Here is an 18,285-nt window from a genome sequence, read left to right as displayed (position 1 = left end):
CCCCCGCAGCCTCGACCTGCTGGGCTCCGGCGATCCTTCTGCCTTCCAAGTAGCTGGAACCTCAAGCACACGCTACCACGCCCGGCTAATCTTTTGATTTATTGTAGAGATGAGGTCTCAGCAAGTTGTCCAGGCGGGTCTCAAACCTGCGGACTCAGGCAATCCACTCACCTCGGCCTCCCAAAGGCGCAGGATTACACGCTGAGCCACCGAGCCTGGCTGACACTTTTAAGCTGTCAAATACACGTATTAGAGTACCTGAAATTGATAACAGTGGTTGCCTTTTAGGTGGGCACCCAACTAACTCACTCTGTGTATAGATTACCTATTCAAAAAAATGATTTATGTCTTTAAAAATAAATTAATAAGTACTTATTTTAATGATTGAGGCAAGCAATAGGAGGTAGGTACTAAGGAATTAATAACACGGGCCCTTGAAATTTAAGTGCAGAATCCCTGATGATCGTATGGGTTGCCTTCCAATGTTAGTAGTACCCGGGCAGAAGTGAGTTTGGGCCGGTGGAAGGAGCAGTCTTCCCAACTGGGAGTCCTCTTGAGGGTGGCGGTGGCAGAGTTATTGCCAACATGCGCATTCAAGACTGTCAGTAGTGTCTCAAACCCCTGGCACATCCAACCCCTCTGAAGAAACTCATAGGTCCCACCCTGGCTAAGAATAATCACCATTGCTACATCGCAGCCAAGTGAGAGGCCTAAAATAATGTCCTCTGTATTGAAAAATACCAAGTCTGAAAGGACTCTTGTTTAGAAGGTGGATCCGAATTAGATATCATGAGCCGGGCTCGGTGACTCAGCCTGTAATCCTGCGCTTTGGGAGACCGAGGTGAGTGGATTGCCTAAGCCCACGGGTTCAAGACCCGCCTGGGCAACTTGGCGAGACCTCATCTCTACAATAAATCAAAAATCAGCCAGGCGTGGTAGCGCGCACCTGTAGTTCCGGCTACTTGGAAAGCTGAGGCGGAAGGATCGCTGGAGCCCAGCAGGCCAAGGCTGCGGTGGCCGGGAGCGGCCACTACACTCCAGTCTGGGCGACAGAGTGAGACTCCGACTCAAAAAATAAAATAAAATAAAATAAAGATATCATGAAAAGGGGGCCTAAAAACATACACATAGGAAATTCATTTTTTTCCCAGGCATGGTGGCACATGTGTATAATCTCAGGACTTTAGGAGGCCAAGGCAGAAGGAATGCCTGAGGTCAGGAGTTTAAGACCAGTCTGGGCAACAAAGCAAAACCTGTTTCTACAACAAAAAGAAAAATCAGCTGGGCGTGGTGGTATGTGCCTGGAGTCTCAGATACTCAGGAGGCCGAGACTACAGAATGTCATGATTATGCCACTGCAACTCTAGCCCGGGTTACAGAGCAAGACCTTGTCTTATAAAAAAAGGAAATTCGTTTTCTAAAAGCTGGCAGGTAATGTCAAAATCTGGCATCAAGGTTAGTCAGGCAGAGTACTAACATGAGAAAGTACTAACATGAGTACTAACATCCTCGATGGCAGAAGAGAAGGATCTATTTGCTTTGGGGGTTAAAGGTATACACTTGGCAGATGTTGATTGCTCAGCACCTGGCTGGACAGAGCTGTCTCCTTGGGCTACAATGTGACACTGATGCGGCAGTGGGCATCATTTTTGGCCAGGGTAGAATTTATGGGTTTCCTGGTCAGTCCCTCTACAGGGGTGCCATTTTCCACGGGGATTAAGTGCCGAGTAGAGTCAACCTAAGACACTAGGACAACTTGGCAGAAGCTGCCCCAATTGATAGGGTGGTCAGGGTCCTTGGTGAGAATGTGGCAAAGCAGGCTCCATGGGTGGGGCAGGATAGGATGGTGCCCAGAATGTCCAGGGTGTATTGAAGGCTCCCAGGTCCTCAGAGGTCCTGGAAGAGTCAGGAATAACCTTAGCGAATGTGAAAACTCCCTTTCCTAGGACTCTTATGAATATCACATCCATCCAGTTAACATCTCCTACTCTTTCAAGAATGGCAGCTGAAACCAAATAGCATGCTTTTAAAGGCCTCTTTTCCTGGAGATGAATCACTGGATCATATTTAAGAATATTCTAGCGGCAGACCTCTGTAAGAGGAAGTCTCTTGACTTAACCAAGGACTCTCTGTTGGACTTCCCAATGAGGAACTTTTCCTTGAGTACGGTTTCAGCTACTTCCTGGCTCTTATGGTGGCGAAGAATTGGCAAATTAGCACAGGAGAGGCAGCGCAGTGTGGTGAGAAGGAAGTGGACTTTAGAATCAGACGATCTGAATTTCAGTAGTAGGTCAGTTACTTATAAGCTCTGGGATCCTGGAGAAGTTACCTGCTTCTCTGAACTTCAGCTTCCTATGTCCTGCTTGGTCTAGATACCAGGCCATCCCTTCTTCTTTTGTATTTTACTGAATGACATTTATTTATTTATTTATTTTAATTTTTCTTTTTTAGTTGGAGTCTCACTCTGTCGTCCAGACTGGAGTGCAGTGGCCCCTCCCGGCCACCGCAGCCTCGACCTGCTGCGTTCTGGCGATCCTTCTGCCTCAGCCTTCCAAGGTGACAGAGTGAGACTCCAAATCAAAAAAAAAAAAGCATTTCTGATTTGCTGACAAGACTAGTTTTGCCGGAAGCAAAGGAAGGTCACGTCCTCCAGGGCTTTGGGCCCTTCCCATCCTTCCTTGCTGCCCCTGTCATCAGGAATGCCAAGGGTGGCCTCTCCCGGGCTGGAGTTCAGCGCAACCTTCCCACGAAAGCCTAGGAAGGGTTTAATTATCTGTCTTATGCCTAATTTTAGATTTCTTCCAAATGGAGTTTTCCCAACTGATGATCAGGGAGGTTCATCCAAAACAAGTGAGGTCGGGCATGGTGGCTGATTCCTATACTCCCGGCACTTTGAGAGGCCAAGGCGAGAAGATTGCCCGAGCCCAGGAGTTTGAGACCAGCCTGGGCAACATAGTGAACCTCTTCTCTACAAGAAAATAAAAAAATAAGCTAGGCATGTTGATGCACACCTGTAGTTCCAGCCTCTTGGGAGGCTGAGGCGGCAGGATCGCTTCAGCCCGGGAGGTCAAGGCTGCAGTAAGCTGTGATCTTGCCACCGCACTCCAGCCTGGCAACAGAGTGAGACCTCACCACCAAAAGGAAAAAAAAAGTAGAAGAAAATGTCAAGACAATACAAGTTTAAATTTGAAGCAGATGAAATAGTCTGTATGGAAATGCCCTGATTTCTTCTTTTTATATCAAAAGGTAAATCTTAGAATCAGGGATGGGAAAGTAAGGAAAGGGAATAGTCCTTACTTGGAAAAAATTATGCCTAGGAAAAAATTAGTTATGGACCCTCCTGTTCCAAACAAGGACCTGGGCAGGGTTCTTGCCTCTGCCCAGGAAATCTGGGATTGATGCTGGTCTGCTGCTGAGATGGGAAGACCAAAGAGTGCTCTGGCGGCTTCCTCAGCCCTGTGGGAAGAGATGGTTGAACATATTTCCACGCCTAAGGGAGTCACCACGAATGTAAATCCACTTATTCATGCCAAAAAGAATTCCCCTGATATATATTTTTTTTATTATTTAAGGTTTTTTTGGTTTTTTTTCTTTTTCTTTGAGTTGGAGTCTCACTCTGTTGCCCAGACTGGAGTGCAGTGGCCGCTCCAGCAGCCTCACCTGCTGGGCTCCGGCGATCCTTCCGCCTCAGCCTTCCAAGGAGCTGGAACTACAGGTGCACACTACTACGCCCGGCTAATTTTTTGGTTTATTGTAGAGACGGTCTTGTCAAATTGCTCAGGGCATCCTCTCCTCCGCCTCCCGAAGTATTGAAATTACAGGCATGAGCCCCCGCGCCTGGCTTTCCCCTGATATGTAATACCATTCTTCATTTTCGAGATTAAACATGTGGGAGTTCACGGAAGAGGAAGAGCATCCTGACCAGTAGAGAGCACAGCAGGATAAACACTAACCTCGAGGGCAGCTCCTAAAGTGCCCTTGCTTAATCTCAGGGTACCCTGCTACCCACCCACGGTTCTGCAGCGTGGGGACCCGTGGCCAAGCCCGCCTTCCGCCTCTAGGGATCTGGCTTTCCTTCCAGCCACGACTGGGGGCTTTTCCCTTTCATAACCTTCCCCCAGGGCCTGCCAGCAGCCTCCTGCTGTGATCCTGTCTGAGGGGTGAGGTAAGAGCTGGTGAATTTTAGAATGAGCTAATGTTAAACCAAGCCTTCAAGCCAGTCTCAGTAGGGAAGTCAGGAAACAAAGGGTTTTAAAAGCTGCATGGCAAGATAACAGGCAAGGCTTTACAATCCGCTTTTGTCTCTTGTTTGCAGTGAAGTAGGAGCCTTCAGTTTGGTTCCGCCAGCGTTTCTTGAAGGCTTAAGGGGTCAATAAAGGGGACAGAGGGTCCCACGCCAAAGAGGAGTCCCGTCTGAGTGTGTGCTATCCTCTTGCAGTGTGGTATTGCCTGCCTGTCCATCACACACTCATTTCCAGTGAGCTACTAGAACTTCAGGGAGCTTTAGGGTATGATCAGTAAGTCAGACTCAATGAACCAGGCCAGCGCAGTGGCTCATGCCTGCAGACCCAATCCTTTGTGAGATCGAGGCAGGAGGATCACTTGAGCCCAAGAGTTCGAGGCCAGCTTGGACGTTATAACAAGACCACGTCTCTACCAAAAACAAAAAGTTAGCCAGATGTGGTGGCATGTGCTTGTAGTCCTAGCTGCTCTAGAAGCTGAGGTGGGAGATCCCTTCAGCCCAGGAGTTCGAGGCTGCAGTGAGCCATGATCACACCACTGCTCTCCAGCCTGGGCACCAGAACCAGACTTGGTCTCTAAAAAAAATCTTTTTGGATAAATAAAGTATTAGTGAACCAATAGTTCTGGATTTTGATTGTGGCTTTTCTTCTTTCTCTTTCATTATAAAGGCAGGGGGTACATATGCAGGGGGTATATTGTGTGATGGTGAGGTCTGGGCTTCTTTTGAAACTCTCACCGAAATACTGAACATGGTACCCAATAGGTCATGTTTCAAGCCTTGCCCATCTCTTTCCCTCTCTCTTTAGGAGCTTGCAGGGTCTGTTGTTTTCATCTTCATGTCCGTGTGTACCCAGGGTTTAGCTTCCGCTTATGGGAGAATATGTGGTATTTGGTTTTCTGTTTCTGCATTAACTTACTTAGAATAATGTCCTCCCATACTGCTGCAAAGGGCATGATTTCATGCGTGGCTTTTCCACTTAATGGCAATGTGACCTTGGAGGATTTGCTTGCCCTCTCTGAACCTCACTTCTTTTTTTTTTTTTGAAGTCACAGTCTCACTCTGCCACCCAGGCTGGAGTGCAGTGGCATAATCACAGCTCACCACAGCCTTCTGGGCTCAGGGATCCTTCTGCTCCAGCCTCCCCAGTAACTTGGACTATAGGCATGTACCACCACGCCTGGCTAATTTTTTGAGTTTTTGTAGAGACGAGGTCCAGGCTGGTCTCAAATTCCTGGGCTTGAGTAATCCTCTTGTCTCAGCCTTTGAAGTGCTGGGGTTACAGGCATGAGCCGCCGTGCCCAGCCTGAACCTTCCTTACTTCTTTATGTTTAAAACAGAAAGTCCCCTTGGGCATCCACTAATCTGACCCGTTGGTTGGTGTTCTGGGCACTGTCCAGCAGAGTTCCCGAAAGCTCTCCCCTGCCCACAGCTGAGCATCCAGCTTTGCCTGCCTGTTCCAGAGCGGATCCCACTGGGTCTTCCAGTCCTGCTTCCCTTAGTCTGCTATTTTAGCCCTCACAGCCTGTTCTCTGATGCTTCCTCTCTGGACCGTCTTTGTTCTCTTTCCCTCTTTTCAGCTCATAATTTTTTACTGAAAAAGCCCCTAAGAGCTCTGCAGTTTAGGAACCAAGATGACTTAAACCACCATCTCTTGTACTTAGAATTCCCATAGTCCTTTTCAGGGAATCAGAACCCTCAAGGCCTGGCCATGGAGGCTGAAGTGGGAGGATCTCAGGAGTTCAAGACCAGCCTGGACAGCATAGCGAGACTTCTTCTCTACAAAAGACGCAAAATTAGCCATGGGTGGTGGTGTTCGCCTGTAGTCCCAGCTGATGGGCAGGCAGTGAGGCAGGAGGATCGCTTGACCCCAGGAGTTGGAGGCTGCAGAGTGCAGCCATCATACCACTGCCCTCCAGCCTGGGGGACAGAGCAAAGCCCCATCTCATAAAAAAGAAAGAAAAAGAGCAGCTTGAACACATCCACTCTCTTTCCCTCCGTGGCCCCACTGACATTCAAAAACACCGTCGCTGGCTGCAGTGGTTCACACCTGTAATCCCAGCACTGGGAGGCAGAGACGAGAGGGTTGCTTGAGCCCACAGGTCCAAGACCTACCTGGGCAACTATGCAAGACTGCGTCTCCACAATACGTCAAGAAATTAGCTGGGTAGGGTGGCACATGCCAGTAGTTCCAGCTACTTGGAAGGCTGAGGCAAAAGAATCGACACGTTGAGGCTGCAGTGGCTGTGAGCGTGCTACTGCGCTCCAGCCTGGGCTCTTAAGGGAGTGAGACTCTGACTCAAAAAAGAAACAAACACACAAAAAAACACTGTAAAAATACTGAAGATCAGGAAGACTTTCCTTCTCAGTTGGGTTTGCTTGCTTCCCTTCTCAGATCATGAAAACAGTGCAACTGGTTCCCTTTCCCACCCACTCAGCGGCTGCTTATGATTGATGGAAGTTCTTTTTTTCCTCTTTGCGTTTAAGTAGGCTTGTTTCATTTTTATCCCTCAATTTCTTATTCTGAGCAACTTTTTTTTTTTTTTTTTTTTTTTTGAGTTGGAGTCTCACTCCCTCGCCCAGGCTGGAGTGCAGCGGCCGCTCCCGGCCACCGCAGCCTCGACCTGCTGAGCTCCGGCGATCCTTCCACCTTCCAAGTAACTGGAACTACAGGTGCACGTTACCACGCCCGGCTGATTTTTGACTTACTGTAGAGATGAGGTCTCGCCAAGTTGCCCAGGCAGGTCTTGAACCTGCAGGCTCAGGCAATCCACTCACCTCAGCCTCCCAAGGCGCGGGATTACAGGCTGAGCCACCAAGGCCAGCTTCTGAGCAACTTTTATTTGTCTGTTTATTTATTTATTTATTTATTTATTTATTTGAGTCAGGATTTTACTCTGTTGTCTAGCCTGGAGTGCAGTGGCACAATCACAGCTCACCACAGCTGCAAACTCCTTGGCTCAGGCAAGCCTTCTGCCTCAGCCTCCCAAGTAGCTGCAACTGCAGGCGTGTGCCACCATATCCAGCTTATATTTTGATTTTTTTTTTTTTTTTTAATTTAGAGTCTCACTTCGTTGCCCAGGCTGGAGGCCAGGGCGGGAGGATTGCTTGAGTCCCGGAGTTCAAGACCAGTCTGGGCAACATAAGAAGACCCTATCTCTACAAAATAATAAAATTATCTGGGTGTGGTGATGTGTGCCTGTGATCCTAGCTACTTGGGAGGCTGAAGTGGGAGGGTCATTTGCGCACAAGCATTCAAGGTGGCAGTGAGCTGTGGTCGCACCAGTACACTCCAGCCTGGGTGACAGAGTGAGACCCTGTTTTCAAAAAAAAAATATTACACAAACATTCAGAGCAACTTTGTGACTATTGAACATGTCATTTTGTAGTGAAATGTTAATTCCTACTTCTACTTTTTATCCTCTTGTCTCCTTTCACATTTTCTTCTAAGAATAAATTCAGGCCAGGCTCAGTGGCTCAGCCTGTAATCCCAGCGCTTTGGGAGGCCAAAGTGAGTGGATTGCCTGAGCCCACAGGTTCAAGACCCGCCTGGGCAACTTGGTGAGACCTCATCTCTACAATAAACCAAAAATTAGCCGGGCATGGTAGCGCACACCTGTCATTCCAGCTACGCGGAAGGCGGGGGCGGAAGGATCGCCGGAGCCCAGCAGGTCGAGGCTGCGGTGGCCGGGAGCGGCCACTGCACTCCAGTCTGGGCGACAGAGTGAGACTCCAACTCAAAAAAAAAGGATAAATCCAGCGTTTTTTTCTACTTCTGTTTGTAAATAAGTCTCTTTCTCTCCCTACCTGCAGTGTGAAATGGCCACCAGCTGTGACAGACAAAGAGCCCCCGAAGTGAATTTCAAGGAATTGAGAGCAGCGAAAATGAAGCCTGAACTGCTGAGTGGACACATTCCCCCAGGCCACATCCCTAAACCCATCGTGATGCCCGACTATGTGGCGTGAGTAGCAATCCAGACTCTTCACAGGAGAGGTCGAGGGGGTCCCATCTGGGCCTTCCGTTTACCGTTTGTCTCCAAAGTCTCCGTTTACCGTTTGTCTCTGCTTGAAATTTCCTATGCGAACGGTTGTTTGTTATGTGAGAGGTAGTATCTTGCATCGAAAGTACAGTGCAGGAATAAACTCAGTGGGTTTCCCACTCAGCTTGTCTTCATGACACAGTTACCACTTTGGCTTATGTTTTTCCCTCAGGAAATACCCTGTGATTCAGACAGATGATGAACGCGAACGCTACAAAGCCGTGTTCCAAGACCAGTTCTCAGAGTACAAAGAGCTGTCGGCAGAGGTGCAGGCTGTCTTGAGGAAGCTTGATGAGCTGGACGCAGTGATGAGCCGACTGCCACACCACTCGGAGAACCGCCAGGTCAGTGTCTGCAGGGCCCAGGAGGCACACTCGGGTCCAGAAGATGAAGAAAGCCTGAGCTTTGTCAAAGTCCATAACCATCTGCCTCTGCTCTCTGTCTAGGAGAGCATGCAGGGTCTTCAAGGTTAAGTCTAGCCAGCGTCACAACTCAAATTATATTATCTAATATCTTTTGCCTTCAATGATTAAACAGTTTTCTTTGCTTTTCTTTCGAGACAGAGTTTCACTCTGTTACCCAGGCTGGAGACACGCTCACGGCCACCGCAGCCTCGACATGCTGGGCTCCGGTGATCCTTCCGCCTCAGCCTTCCAAGTAGCTGGAACTACGGGCATAGTGCCCACCGTGTCCGGCTCATGTTATGATCTATTGTAGAGAAAAGGTCTTGCTATGTTGCTCAGACTGGTCTCGAGCCCCTTGGCTCAGGCAGTCCTCTTGCCTCCACCTCCCAAAGGCTGGGATTACAGTCGTGAGCCACCGCGCCTAGCTAGTTTTATCTTCTTATTTAAGTAAAATATAAATTTGCCTAAGATACATACTGAATCAGGAGGCAGTGTCCCAAAGGTTACTGATAGCATGCTCAAGCCAGGATAATTCAGGGAGGATTTCTTTCGTTTTTTTTTTGAGTTGGAGTCTCACGCTGTCGCCCAGACTGGAGTGCAGTGGCCGCTCCCGGCCACCGCAGCCTCGACCCGCTGGGCTCCGGCGATCCTTCCACCTCAGCCTTCCGAGTAGCCGGAGTTACAGGCACGTGCTACCACGCCCGGCTGATTTTTTGATTTATTGTAGAGATGAGGTCTCGCTGCCCAGGCGGGTCTCGAACCCGCGGGCTCAGGCAATCCACTCACCTTGGCCTCCCAAGGCGCGGGATGACAGGCTGAGCCACCGAGCCCGGCTGCGGCGGGCGATCTGCGAGCCGAGGCCCAGGGGTGCGGGGCTTGTGTGCGTCATGTGGGGTCTGCAGTTGCCAGATCGAGAGGGTCCTGGTGACAGCACCAGCTGAGAGCCCAAGTCTGCCCGCGATGTTTCCAGCCAGGATCCACAGCAGTCATTTCCTGTGGGTTTTAGCATGACGGGGCCAGTTGGAAAGCGAAAGGCAGGCACAGTTACCATCGCATGCTCCTCCAGTGCTCACCTAAAGAGGAGATGGCAGCTGCGCCCCAGACGGGAGCTTCTCCTGGGCTTTGCCTGTGCGGGAGCCTGCAGGCTGCCTCACTCTCCGACCACAACCCCAGGGAAGCAGGTGCGGCTTGTCACAGCCTGCGGGCCGATGTGGAGGCCCAGGTTCTCTCGCAAGTCGTGCCCCCTTGAAAAGTAGCCCCTAAGATAGGAATGCGGCCCCCCAGGTGCCTCTGGTCCCATCGCCCCGTAGATTCCGTTCTGTGACAGCCTCCAGGATGGGTTTTGCAGCACTTGCCTCTGCCTGCATCTCCAGTGCAGCAGCCCCAGCGACGGGGGCATTCCTGGTGCGGGACCTGCTCGCACAGATTCCAGCTGGATTACCAGGTTCAACTCCGCGGCCGGCAGGCAATCAAAGCACACATGAGGCCAGGCTCGGTGGCTCAGCCTGTAACCCTGGCACTTTGGGAGGCCGAGGCAAGCGGATTCCCTGAGCCTCGGGTTCGAGAGCAGCCCGGACCTCTTGGCGAAACCTCGTCTCTACAATAAATAAAAAATGAGCCGGGCGTGGTGGCGCGCACCTGTTGTTCCAGCTACTTGGAAGGCTGAGGCGGAAGGATCGCTGGATCCCAGGAAGGAGGTCCACGCTGGGGTGACCATGAACGTGCCACTGTGCTCCAGCCTGGGCAACAGAGTGAGACTCCGACTCAAAAAAAAAAGATGTTGAAAAATTAAAATATACGAGGAAGGCCAGCCACGGTGGCTCATGCCTATAATCCCAGCACTTTGGGAAGCTGAGGCAGGAAGATTGTTGGAGCCCAGGACGTTTAGACGAGCCCGGGCAACATAGTGAGAACTCAGCTCTACAGAAAATCAAAATATTAGCCAGGCATGGTGGCACATGCCTGTAGTCCCAGCTACTCAGGCAGAAGTATCACATGAGTCCAGGAGGTTGAGGCTGCAGTGACCTGCGACGGTGCCATTGCACTCCATGCACCACCATGCCCAGCGAATTTTTCTTAATTTATTGTAGAGATGAGGCTTCACCAAGTTGCCCTGGCTGGTCTCCAACCCCTGGGTCAGGCATTCCTCTTACCTTGGCCTTAATTCTTCAATACCTTGTACATGCTAAGATCACGAGTCTCATGTGTGTTTCCACTGCTTGCCGGCAGCAGAGTTAAACCTAGTAATCCAGTTGGAATCTGTAATAACAGGTCCTGCACCAGGAATACCCCAGCCAGTGGGGCTGCTGTGCTAAGGTGCAGGCTGAGACAAGCGCTGCAAAACCCATCCTGGAGTCTGTCACAGAAACAATCTACGGGGTGACAGAGTGAGGCCCTGGCTCAAAAAATATGTATATCTACGTCATATATATATATTATGTATATATATTATGTCATATATAACGTATATATGGAGGAAAATGTGGGCAATTGGTGGAAAATGTCTTTAGAGAACACCTTTAGAACTATAGGTCACTACATTTTCTTTTTTATTTATTGGGTTTACCATGTCGAACAATTTCTGTGCATAGGTTTGCATGGACAAATGAAGGCGTTAGTCTGGTAATCTGTTCCCTGTGAATGGAGTGTTCAGCTCCTTAACAACGTTCATATTTATTATATGCCATAGAATTTCTTTTTTTTTTTTTTTTGAGTTGGAGTCTCACTCTGTCGCCCAGACTGGAGTGCAGTGGCCGCTCCCGGCCACCGCAGCCTCGACCCGCTGGACTCCGGCGATCCTTCTGCCTCAGCCTTCCGAGTAGACGGAATTACAGGCGTGCACTACCACGCCCGGCTGATTTTTTGATTTATTGTAGAGATGAGGTCTCGCTGCCCAGGCGGGTCTTGAACCCTCGGGCTCAGGCCATCCACTCACCTCAGCCTCCCAAAGGCGCGGGATGACAGGCTGAGCCACCGAGCCCGGCTAAGCCATAGAATTACTATAAACAGAGAGTAAAGTTAGAAGGAACCTTCCATTTGCTATTTTCAAAAGTTGAATGGTCTCAACCGCTTAATCCCAGCACCTAAAAGCTTGAAAAATAACGTTGCAAAGAGGATGAAAATAATAATAGCTAACGTGTGGTTATTATGTGCCAAGAACTTTACCAGGATCATTTCAAATACGTGGACCTTCTCACAACCCTTTGACGTTGTTACCGTGATTATTTCCCTTTTACCAACAAGGAAACCGAGTTGGATGGAGACGACTAGCTTGCCCAGGGTCACACAACTGGCAGGCCCTGGGCCTGGGTAAGGTCTGGTTTGATGCAGACAGGGCCCTCTCTCTCTTGCTCACCCCTGAGTCCCTGTGCCTGGCGGAGAGTGAGTTCTCAGATATTTGTCTAGTGAATTGAACTTGTGTGTGTGGATATTTTTATTACAGCCTTAGGTAGAAACTGTTTTTTGTCCTAATTCGCAGTAAACCTTCAGATGTGATTTGAGTAAAGACAAGTGTTTTAACTCAAGTATACAATATATTGTTTTCAGGAACATGAGAGAATTTCAAGAATTCACGAAGAGTTTAAGAAAAAAAAGAATGTGAGTAAAAGCAATGTTCTTCTCCAGGTACATGCATGATAATTGGCAGACCTTAGGTCCTATTAGCCAAAACATTTCTTTTTTGCAATTTATAAGGTGCTACTTTTGCGGAAAAATGGCTGGCTGCGGGATGCCATTTCTTTTCATTTCTTTTCATCTCTGTCTTACATACATTCTGCTATGTCCTGATTCAGCATTGATCTGGGACTCTTCAGCCACATTTTTCTCTTTTTTTTTTGAGTCAGAGTCTTACTCCGTCACCCAGGCTGGAGTGCAGTGCCATGCTCACAGCCACCACAGTCTCGGCCTGCTGGGCCCAGGCACATGCCACCACGTCCTGCTAGCCTTTTGATTTACTGTAGTGATAAGATCTTGCCAAGTTGCCCAGACTAGTCTTGAACCCCTGGACTCAGGCGATCCTCTTGCCTCCACCTCCCAAAGTGCTGGGATTACAGGTGTGAGTCACCTCCCCTGGCCTTTACCCACATTTTCTTCCAAAAGAGTCACTTTGTTTCTTATGTAACATCTTTCTAACTTTATTCTTAAACTCAAAATCAAGCCTTACACAGTGGTACTCACATGTAGTTCCCGCGACTCAGGAGGCTGAGGTGGGAGGATCTCTTGAGCCCAGGAGTCTGCATCCAGCCTGGGCAGCATAACAAGACCCCATCTTTTAAAAAAATAGAAACCAGTAGAGGCTGGAGAAACTATTCATTAATTTTTTCTATATTATTTACTTTTTAAGGTACCTGGAATACTAAAGGCGCCTCAACTCTTTGTACTTCCCATGAACCTAAATCATCTCTAAGAAATAAAGGTCATTAAAAAATGTAAAGCCCTGGGCTCGGTGGCTCAGCCTGTAATCCCGCGCCTTTGGGAGGCCAAGGTGAGTGGATTGCCTGAGCCCACGGGTTCGAGACCCGCCTGGGCAACTTGGCGAGCCCTCGTCTCTACAATAAATCCAAAAATCAGCCGGGCGTGATAGCGTGCGCCTGTAATTCTAGCTACTCGGAAGGCTGAGGCGGAAGAATTGCTGGAGCCCGGCAGTCGAGGCTGCAGTGGCCGGGAGCGGCCACTGTACTCCAGTCTGGGAGACAGAGTGAGACTCCAACTCAAAAAAAATAAATAAATAAATAAATAAATAATGTAGAGCACAGACCAAAAAATATTTGTACCCCCTACAGCTGTTGAAATAAGAAAAAAAAATACAGAGAATCTGTTATTCTGATTAGGAAGATTTTGCAACCTGTAGATAATTCTGCTCTGTATGCTCATTTTTGGGTGATGCTGTATGTTTCTGTGTTTTGAGGAATCCAGAAGCCGAAATAACAGTCGTGTTTCTTTTACAGGACCCTACATTTCTGGAAAAAAAAGAACGCTGTGATTACCTAAAGAATAAACTTTCTCACATAAAGCAAAGAATTCAAGAATATGATAAAGTAATGAACTGGGATGTACAAGGTTATTCTTAATCCTTATCTGAAACCATGGTTTTTTTTGTTTGTTTTTGGGGGGTGGTTGTTTTTTTGAATCGGAGTCTCTCTCTGTCGCCCAGGCTGGAGTGCCGTGGCACTATCACGGCCACCGCAGCCTCGACCTGCTGGGCTCAGGTGTGAAACCGTGTTTTTTAATAGCACATACACTATTTATTTCCTGCCTTTTTAATGCTAGTCTCTGTGGCAGGCAATCAAGGGCTTCCTGAATCCGCTTCCTGTTGGTTTCACAGGTAGGCGATGTTAAAGGTTTTGCTCACACAGTTCAAGACAAATTCACATTTCCTAAGAGCCTTTGCTAAGAATGGAAGAAAGCCTGTATTCATGTGTGTCCAGTTTCTCAATTGTCCCACCACAGTGTATTGCACTTTAGAGCTCACGTCCTTGCGGTGCGGCGAGCACGCGGCCGTCAGTTCTGGGGCTGCCCTTTCCTTTTTCACTCCGACAGCTTCCTCAGATTTTTCTAGGACGGATTCCTCTTCCTAAGCGAACTTCTGAAGGGCTACCTCAAGGACTCTTCGTAAGGGAAAACGGGCGACACCTTTTCAACGGGCCATTCCTTCCCTTGAAAGGAGTTCGAATCCCAGATCAGCATTTTCAAGCTTTGTGATCTTGGGCAAGCGGCTTAATCCCTCTGTGCCTGTTTCCTCTGCTGTAATGGGGCCAGTAATAGTACCTGCCTGCAGAGCGGTTAGGAGGCTGAAACGAGTTAACGTCGTAAAGCACTTCGAGCGGAGCCATGTTGGTATCTGTGAAATCTACAGAAGTGTTTGTGAAAGGAATCAACCCCAAAGCAGGAGTCTCGAGGAAAGATCTGGAATGAGCAAGCCCAACCCAAGGCCGCGCGCGTCTCTGTGCCGCGAACTCCTCCCACACGTGGCCGAGCCGAGGCGCCCCTCCAGCTGGGCCGCCTGCGGGGCTCCCCCTCAGCCTCCTGGCTTCCCTCAGCATCACTGCTTGCTGCTCCCACGTCCCTGCCGCCCCGCCCTGTAACCTCGGAGAGGACTTCATGAATGTCCTTGCCTTTCTATCCCCGTGGACACCCTTCCCAAGGGCCCACGAAGTAACGTTGACTCGGAATCTCCCTTTGCGTTCTCGGCCCACGTCATCCAAGAATTATCTTGGTTTCGGGGCTTTATTCGTGAGAAATGTTTTATGTTTGTAGGATGAAAAATAAAAAGTCTTTAAAAAAATTGGCCAGACCTCGGTGGCTCAGCCTGTAATCCCAGCAATTTGGAAGGCCGAGGTGAGTGAATTGCCTGAGCCCAAGGGTTCGAGACCTGCGTGGCAACTTGGCGAGACCTCATCTCTACAATAAATCAAAAATTAGCCGGGCGTGGTAGCGTGCGCCTGTAGTTCCAGCTACTTGGAAGGCTGAGGCGGAAGGCAGCAGGTCGAGGCTGCGGTGGCCGGTAGCGTGCCACCACTCTCGAGTCTGGATGACAGTGAGACTCCAACTAAAAAAAAAAAAAAAAAATTATTATTGGCCAGATGCAGTGACTCACGCCTGTAGCCTGCCACTTTGGGAGGCCGAGGTAAGAGGATGGCCTGAGCTCACAGGTTCGAGAACACCCTGGGCAACTTGGCAAGACCTCGTCTCTACAATAAATCAGAAAATTACCTGGGCGTGGTGGTGTGCGCCTGTAGTTCCACCTGCTCGAGAGGCCGGGACAGAAGGATTGCCTAAGCCCAGCAAGTCAAGGCTGCGGTAGCGTGAGTGTGCCACCATTCTCCAGCCTGGGAGACAGAGTGAGACTCAGAGAAAAAATCATCATTGTTGGATTTCATGCAGCAGCATCTATTTTGTAGATAACGTCTCAGGTGCAGAATTATATTTCCTGCCTAGCGTAACATGTTTGCCATGCAAACAATGTTCAAAGAGTTTTCTAAAGGGATGAAACCAAAGAGAAGTATGTGGAAAAGCAGGAGCTTAGAAAGTTCTGGCCACTGAATGAACTCCCTAGTTTTTGTCAGTGAAATATTTCTGAGTGTCTCCGGTCGTATTTCAGTTCTATGGATCGCACACCGGGCCGTGCGCGTCTGAAGGGGGAGCTCCAGGAAGCGTGAGTTCCTTAGGGGAGACCCCTCCCCGCGCTGCACAGTGGGAACAGCTTCTCTTTCTGTTCTCTCTGTTGGGCACCGTGTGAACCTTTCACTTCCGAAGAGAGCCATGCCTTAAAAAAAAAAAAAAAAGGTCAAGTATTACCATCTGGTAGACTGTAAAGAACTAGATTAATGTTGAAATGAAGTGTTAAGGAAATTAACTTTGTGAAACTTTGTTTTACTATCATGGTAAATGTGGATCTTTGAAAACCGACACTGTAACATTGATTTTTTAAAATTTTTCTGTGAATACCTAAGTGTGTTAAAATTTCAACTGTTGTTTTGTGTCTGCCCTTTCTTGTGTGCTTTTCTGGCTTTCCTGTGTTCGCCGGGCATGTTCTTGAAAATATTCTCGCTTATCAGAAAATAAACTGGAAAGTCATGGGAAGCCCGTGGGCCCTGATATCCAGTGACTTCTACTTGCCCTGCCCCCCATTTGCAGGAATTCAAAGTCAAGGCCAGGGTCTGATTCCTAGGCTGCCCTAGCAGAGCTCCGCAGAGCAGCTTAGAGCAGCAGGAGTGTGTGGTCTCACCGCTCTGCAGGCTGGAAGTCCGACGTCAAGCGCTCCGCAGGGCTGGGCTCCCTCCGGGCCTGCAGGGAACCCGCACCTCGCGTCCGTGGGGGCTGGCAGTCTTGCGAGTTCCGGCTCTGCGTCTCGCCGTTCCTGCAGCCTCACATGGGCTCGCCCCTCCACCTTCTGGCCACCGACAGGGACACCAGTCGTCGGGTCCGAGCCCCTCTCCAGCACGACCTCATGTCAACTGATTACGGTCACAAGGACCCTGTTTCCGACTCCCGTCCGTTCCGAGATGCCAGAGATTAGGACTCCAGTGTGTCTTTTTGAGGGGACACAGATGAGCCACCTTTGGCAAGTGTGAAATTGACAGGGAAAACCACTTCCCTGTATGTTCCTTTCTCCCATCTGACTGCCACGTGGGTTCTAATTTAAGCAATATGGGGATACATGGTAAGTCTAAGGCTCAAAAAGACACTCTTCAGGTGGTGCACGGGGCTCAGCCTGGAATCCCAGCCCTTTGGGAGGCCGGGGCAAGAGGACTGCCTGAGCCCAGGGGTTCGAGACCATCCTGGACAACTTGGTGAGACCTCGTCTCTACAATAAGTCACAAAAAAAATTAGCCAGGCGCGGTGGCGTGCATCTGTGTCTCCAGCTGCTTGGAAGGCTGAGGTGGAAGGATCGCCTGAGCCCAGCAGGTCAAGGCCATGGTGGCCGTGGTGAGTGTGACACTGCACTCCAGCCTGGGCGACAGAGTGAGACTCCAACTCAAAAAAAAACCCAGATATTCTTCACTCGTTTGCCAGTTGTGTGTCAAATTATATTTAATTGTGCCAGATGGTGTGTTAGCATTGAAGATGCGGTAATCAGTGAAGCAGGTAGAGACCCTGAGGGCTGATAATGAAGAACACATTTCTAGAAACGGCTTGTGTAGTGAACCTGACATGAGATGCGCCCGAGTTCAAAACATACACAACACAGGAAGAATACGTGTATAATTTTTTCTGACCCTCACCTTTTTTTGACTACTATAAAAAAAAATGAATATAAAGGCTTAGAAAACAGGCCCAGCGCAATGGTTCACGCCTGTAATCCCAGCACTTAGGGAGGCAGAGGCAAGAGGACTGCCTGAGCTCTGGGGTTCAAGACCAGCCTGGGCAGCTTGGCGAGACCTCATCTCTACAATAAATCAAAAAATCAGCCGGGCGTGGTGGCACATGCCTGTGGCTCCAGCTACTCCAAAGGCTGAGGCGGAGGGACCCCCTAAGCCCAGCGAGTCGAGGCTGCGGTGGCTGTGATCGAGCCACCGCACTCCAGCCTGGGCGACAGAGGGAGACTCCGACTCAAACATTGTTTTAGAAAGTGAAGATTCATTCCTCCTCCTCCTCCTCAACGCACACAATAAAGTAGCCCTTCGCGCCACACCAGAAACAGTAGCTGTGAGCATCGGAGGGCCTCCTTCCAGTCGCATCTTCCTGGTGTCTTAGTGGTCTGTGACGCTGCAAAGGAACACCTGACGCGGGGTCATGCATGAGGGGAAGCGGTTGTGTGGCTCACGGCCCGGCAAGAAGCGTGGAGCCCGCGTCTGCCCGGGGCTCAGGCTGCTCCCACTCAGGCAGGGTCACACGAGAGAGGAAGCAAGAGCAGGGGCGGCGTCAGGCTTTTGTGAACAACCAGCTCTCCCAGGAACCCACAGGCGCGCTCACCCCCTCCCGGGGAGGCCATCAGTCTGCTCCGAGGGATCCGCCTCCCGGGACCCCGACACCTCTGCTAGGCCCCACCTCAGACACTGGGGATCACATTTCTTTCTTGTTTTGAGTCGGAGTCACACTCCGTCGCCCAGGCTGGAGTGCTGTGGCACCCTCACAGCCACCCCAGCGTCACCGGCTGGGC

At 49.7% G+C, this 18,285-nt stretch overlaps 1 protein-coding gene across 1 annotated transcript in view; it reads left to right on the top strand.

Moving 5' to 3' along the window:
* MARVELD2 (MARVEL domain containing 2) overlaps positions 1-13,753 on the top strand; it is a 25,717-nt gene extending 11,964 nt beyond the window's left edge. Inside the window, exons 4-7 of the mRNA XM_008055521.2 lie at positions 8,054-8,202; positions 8,453-8,624; positions 12,231-12,281; positions 13,631-13,753. Coding sequence (XP_008053712.1) covers positions 8,054-8,202; positions 8,453-8,624; positions 12,231-12,281; positions 13,631-13,753 — 495 coding nt within the window. The remainder of the gene's footprint in view (positions 1-8,053; positions 8,203-8,452; positions 8,625-12,230; positions 12,282-13,630) is intronic.
* Positions 13,754-18,285: the final 4,532 nt, after the last annotated feature.

This window comes from Carlito syrichta, unplaced genomic scaffold (assembly GCF_000164805.1).
Source record: "Carlito syrichta isolate Samal-C Ts95f unplaced genomic scaffold, Tarsius_syrichta-2.0.1 Scaffold301869, whole genome shotgun sequence".
In the NCBI taxonomy this organism is placed as follows: Eukaryota; Metazoa; Chordata; class Mammalia; order Primates; family Tarsiidae; genus Carlito; species Carlito syrichta.
The sequence above is the reverse complement of the archived record's forward strand: the minus strand, read 5'-3'. Positions and strand labels throughout refer to the sequence as shown.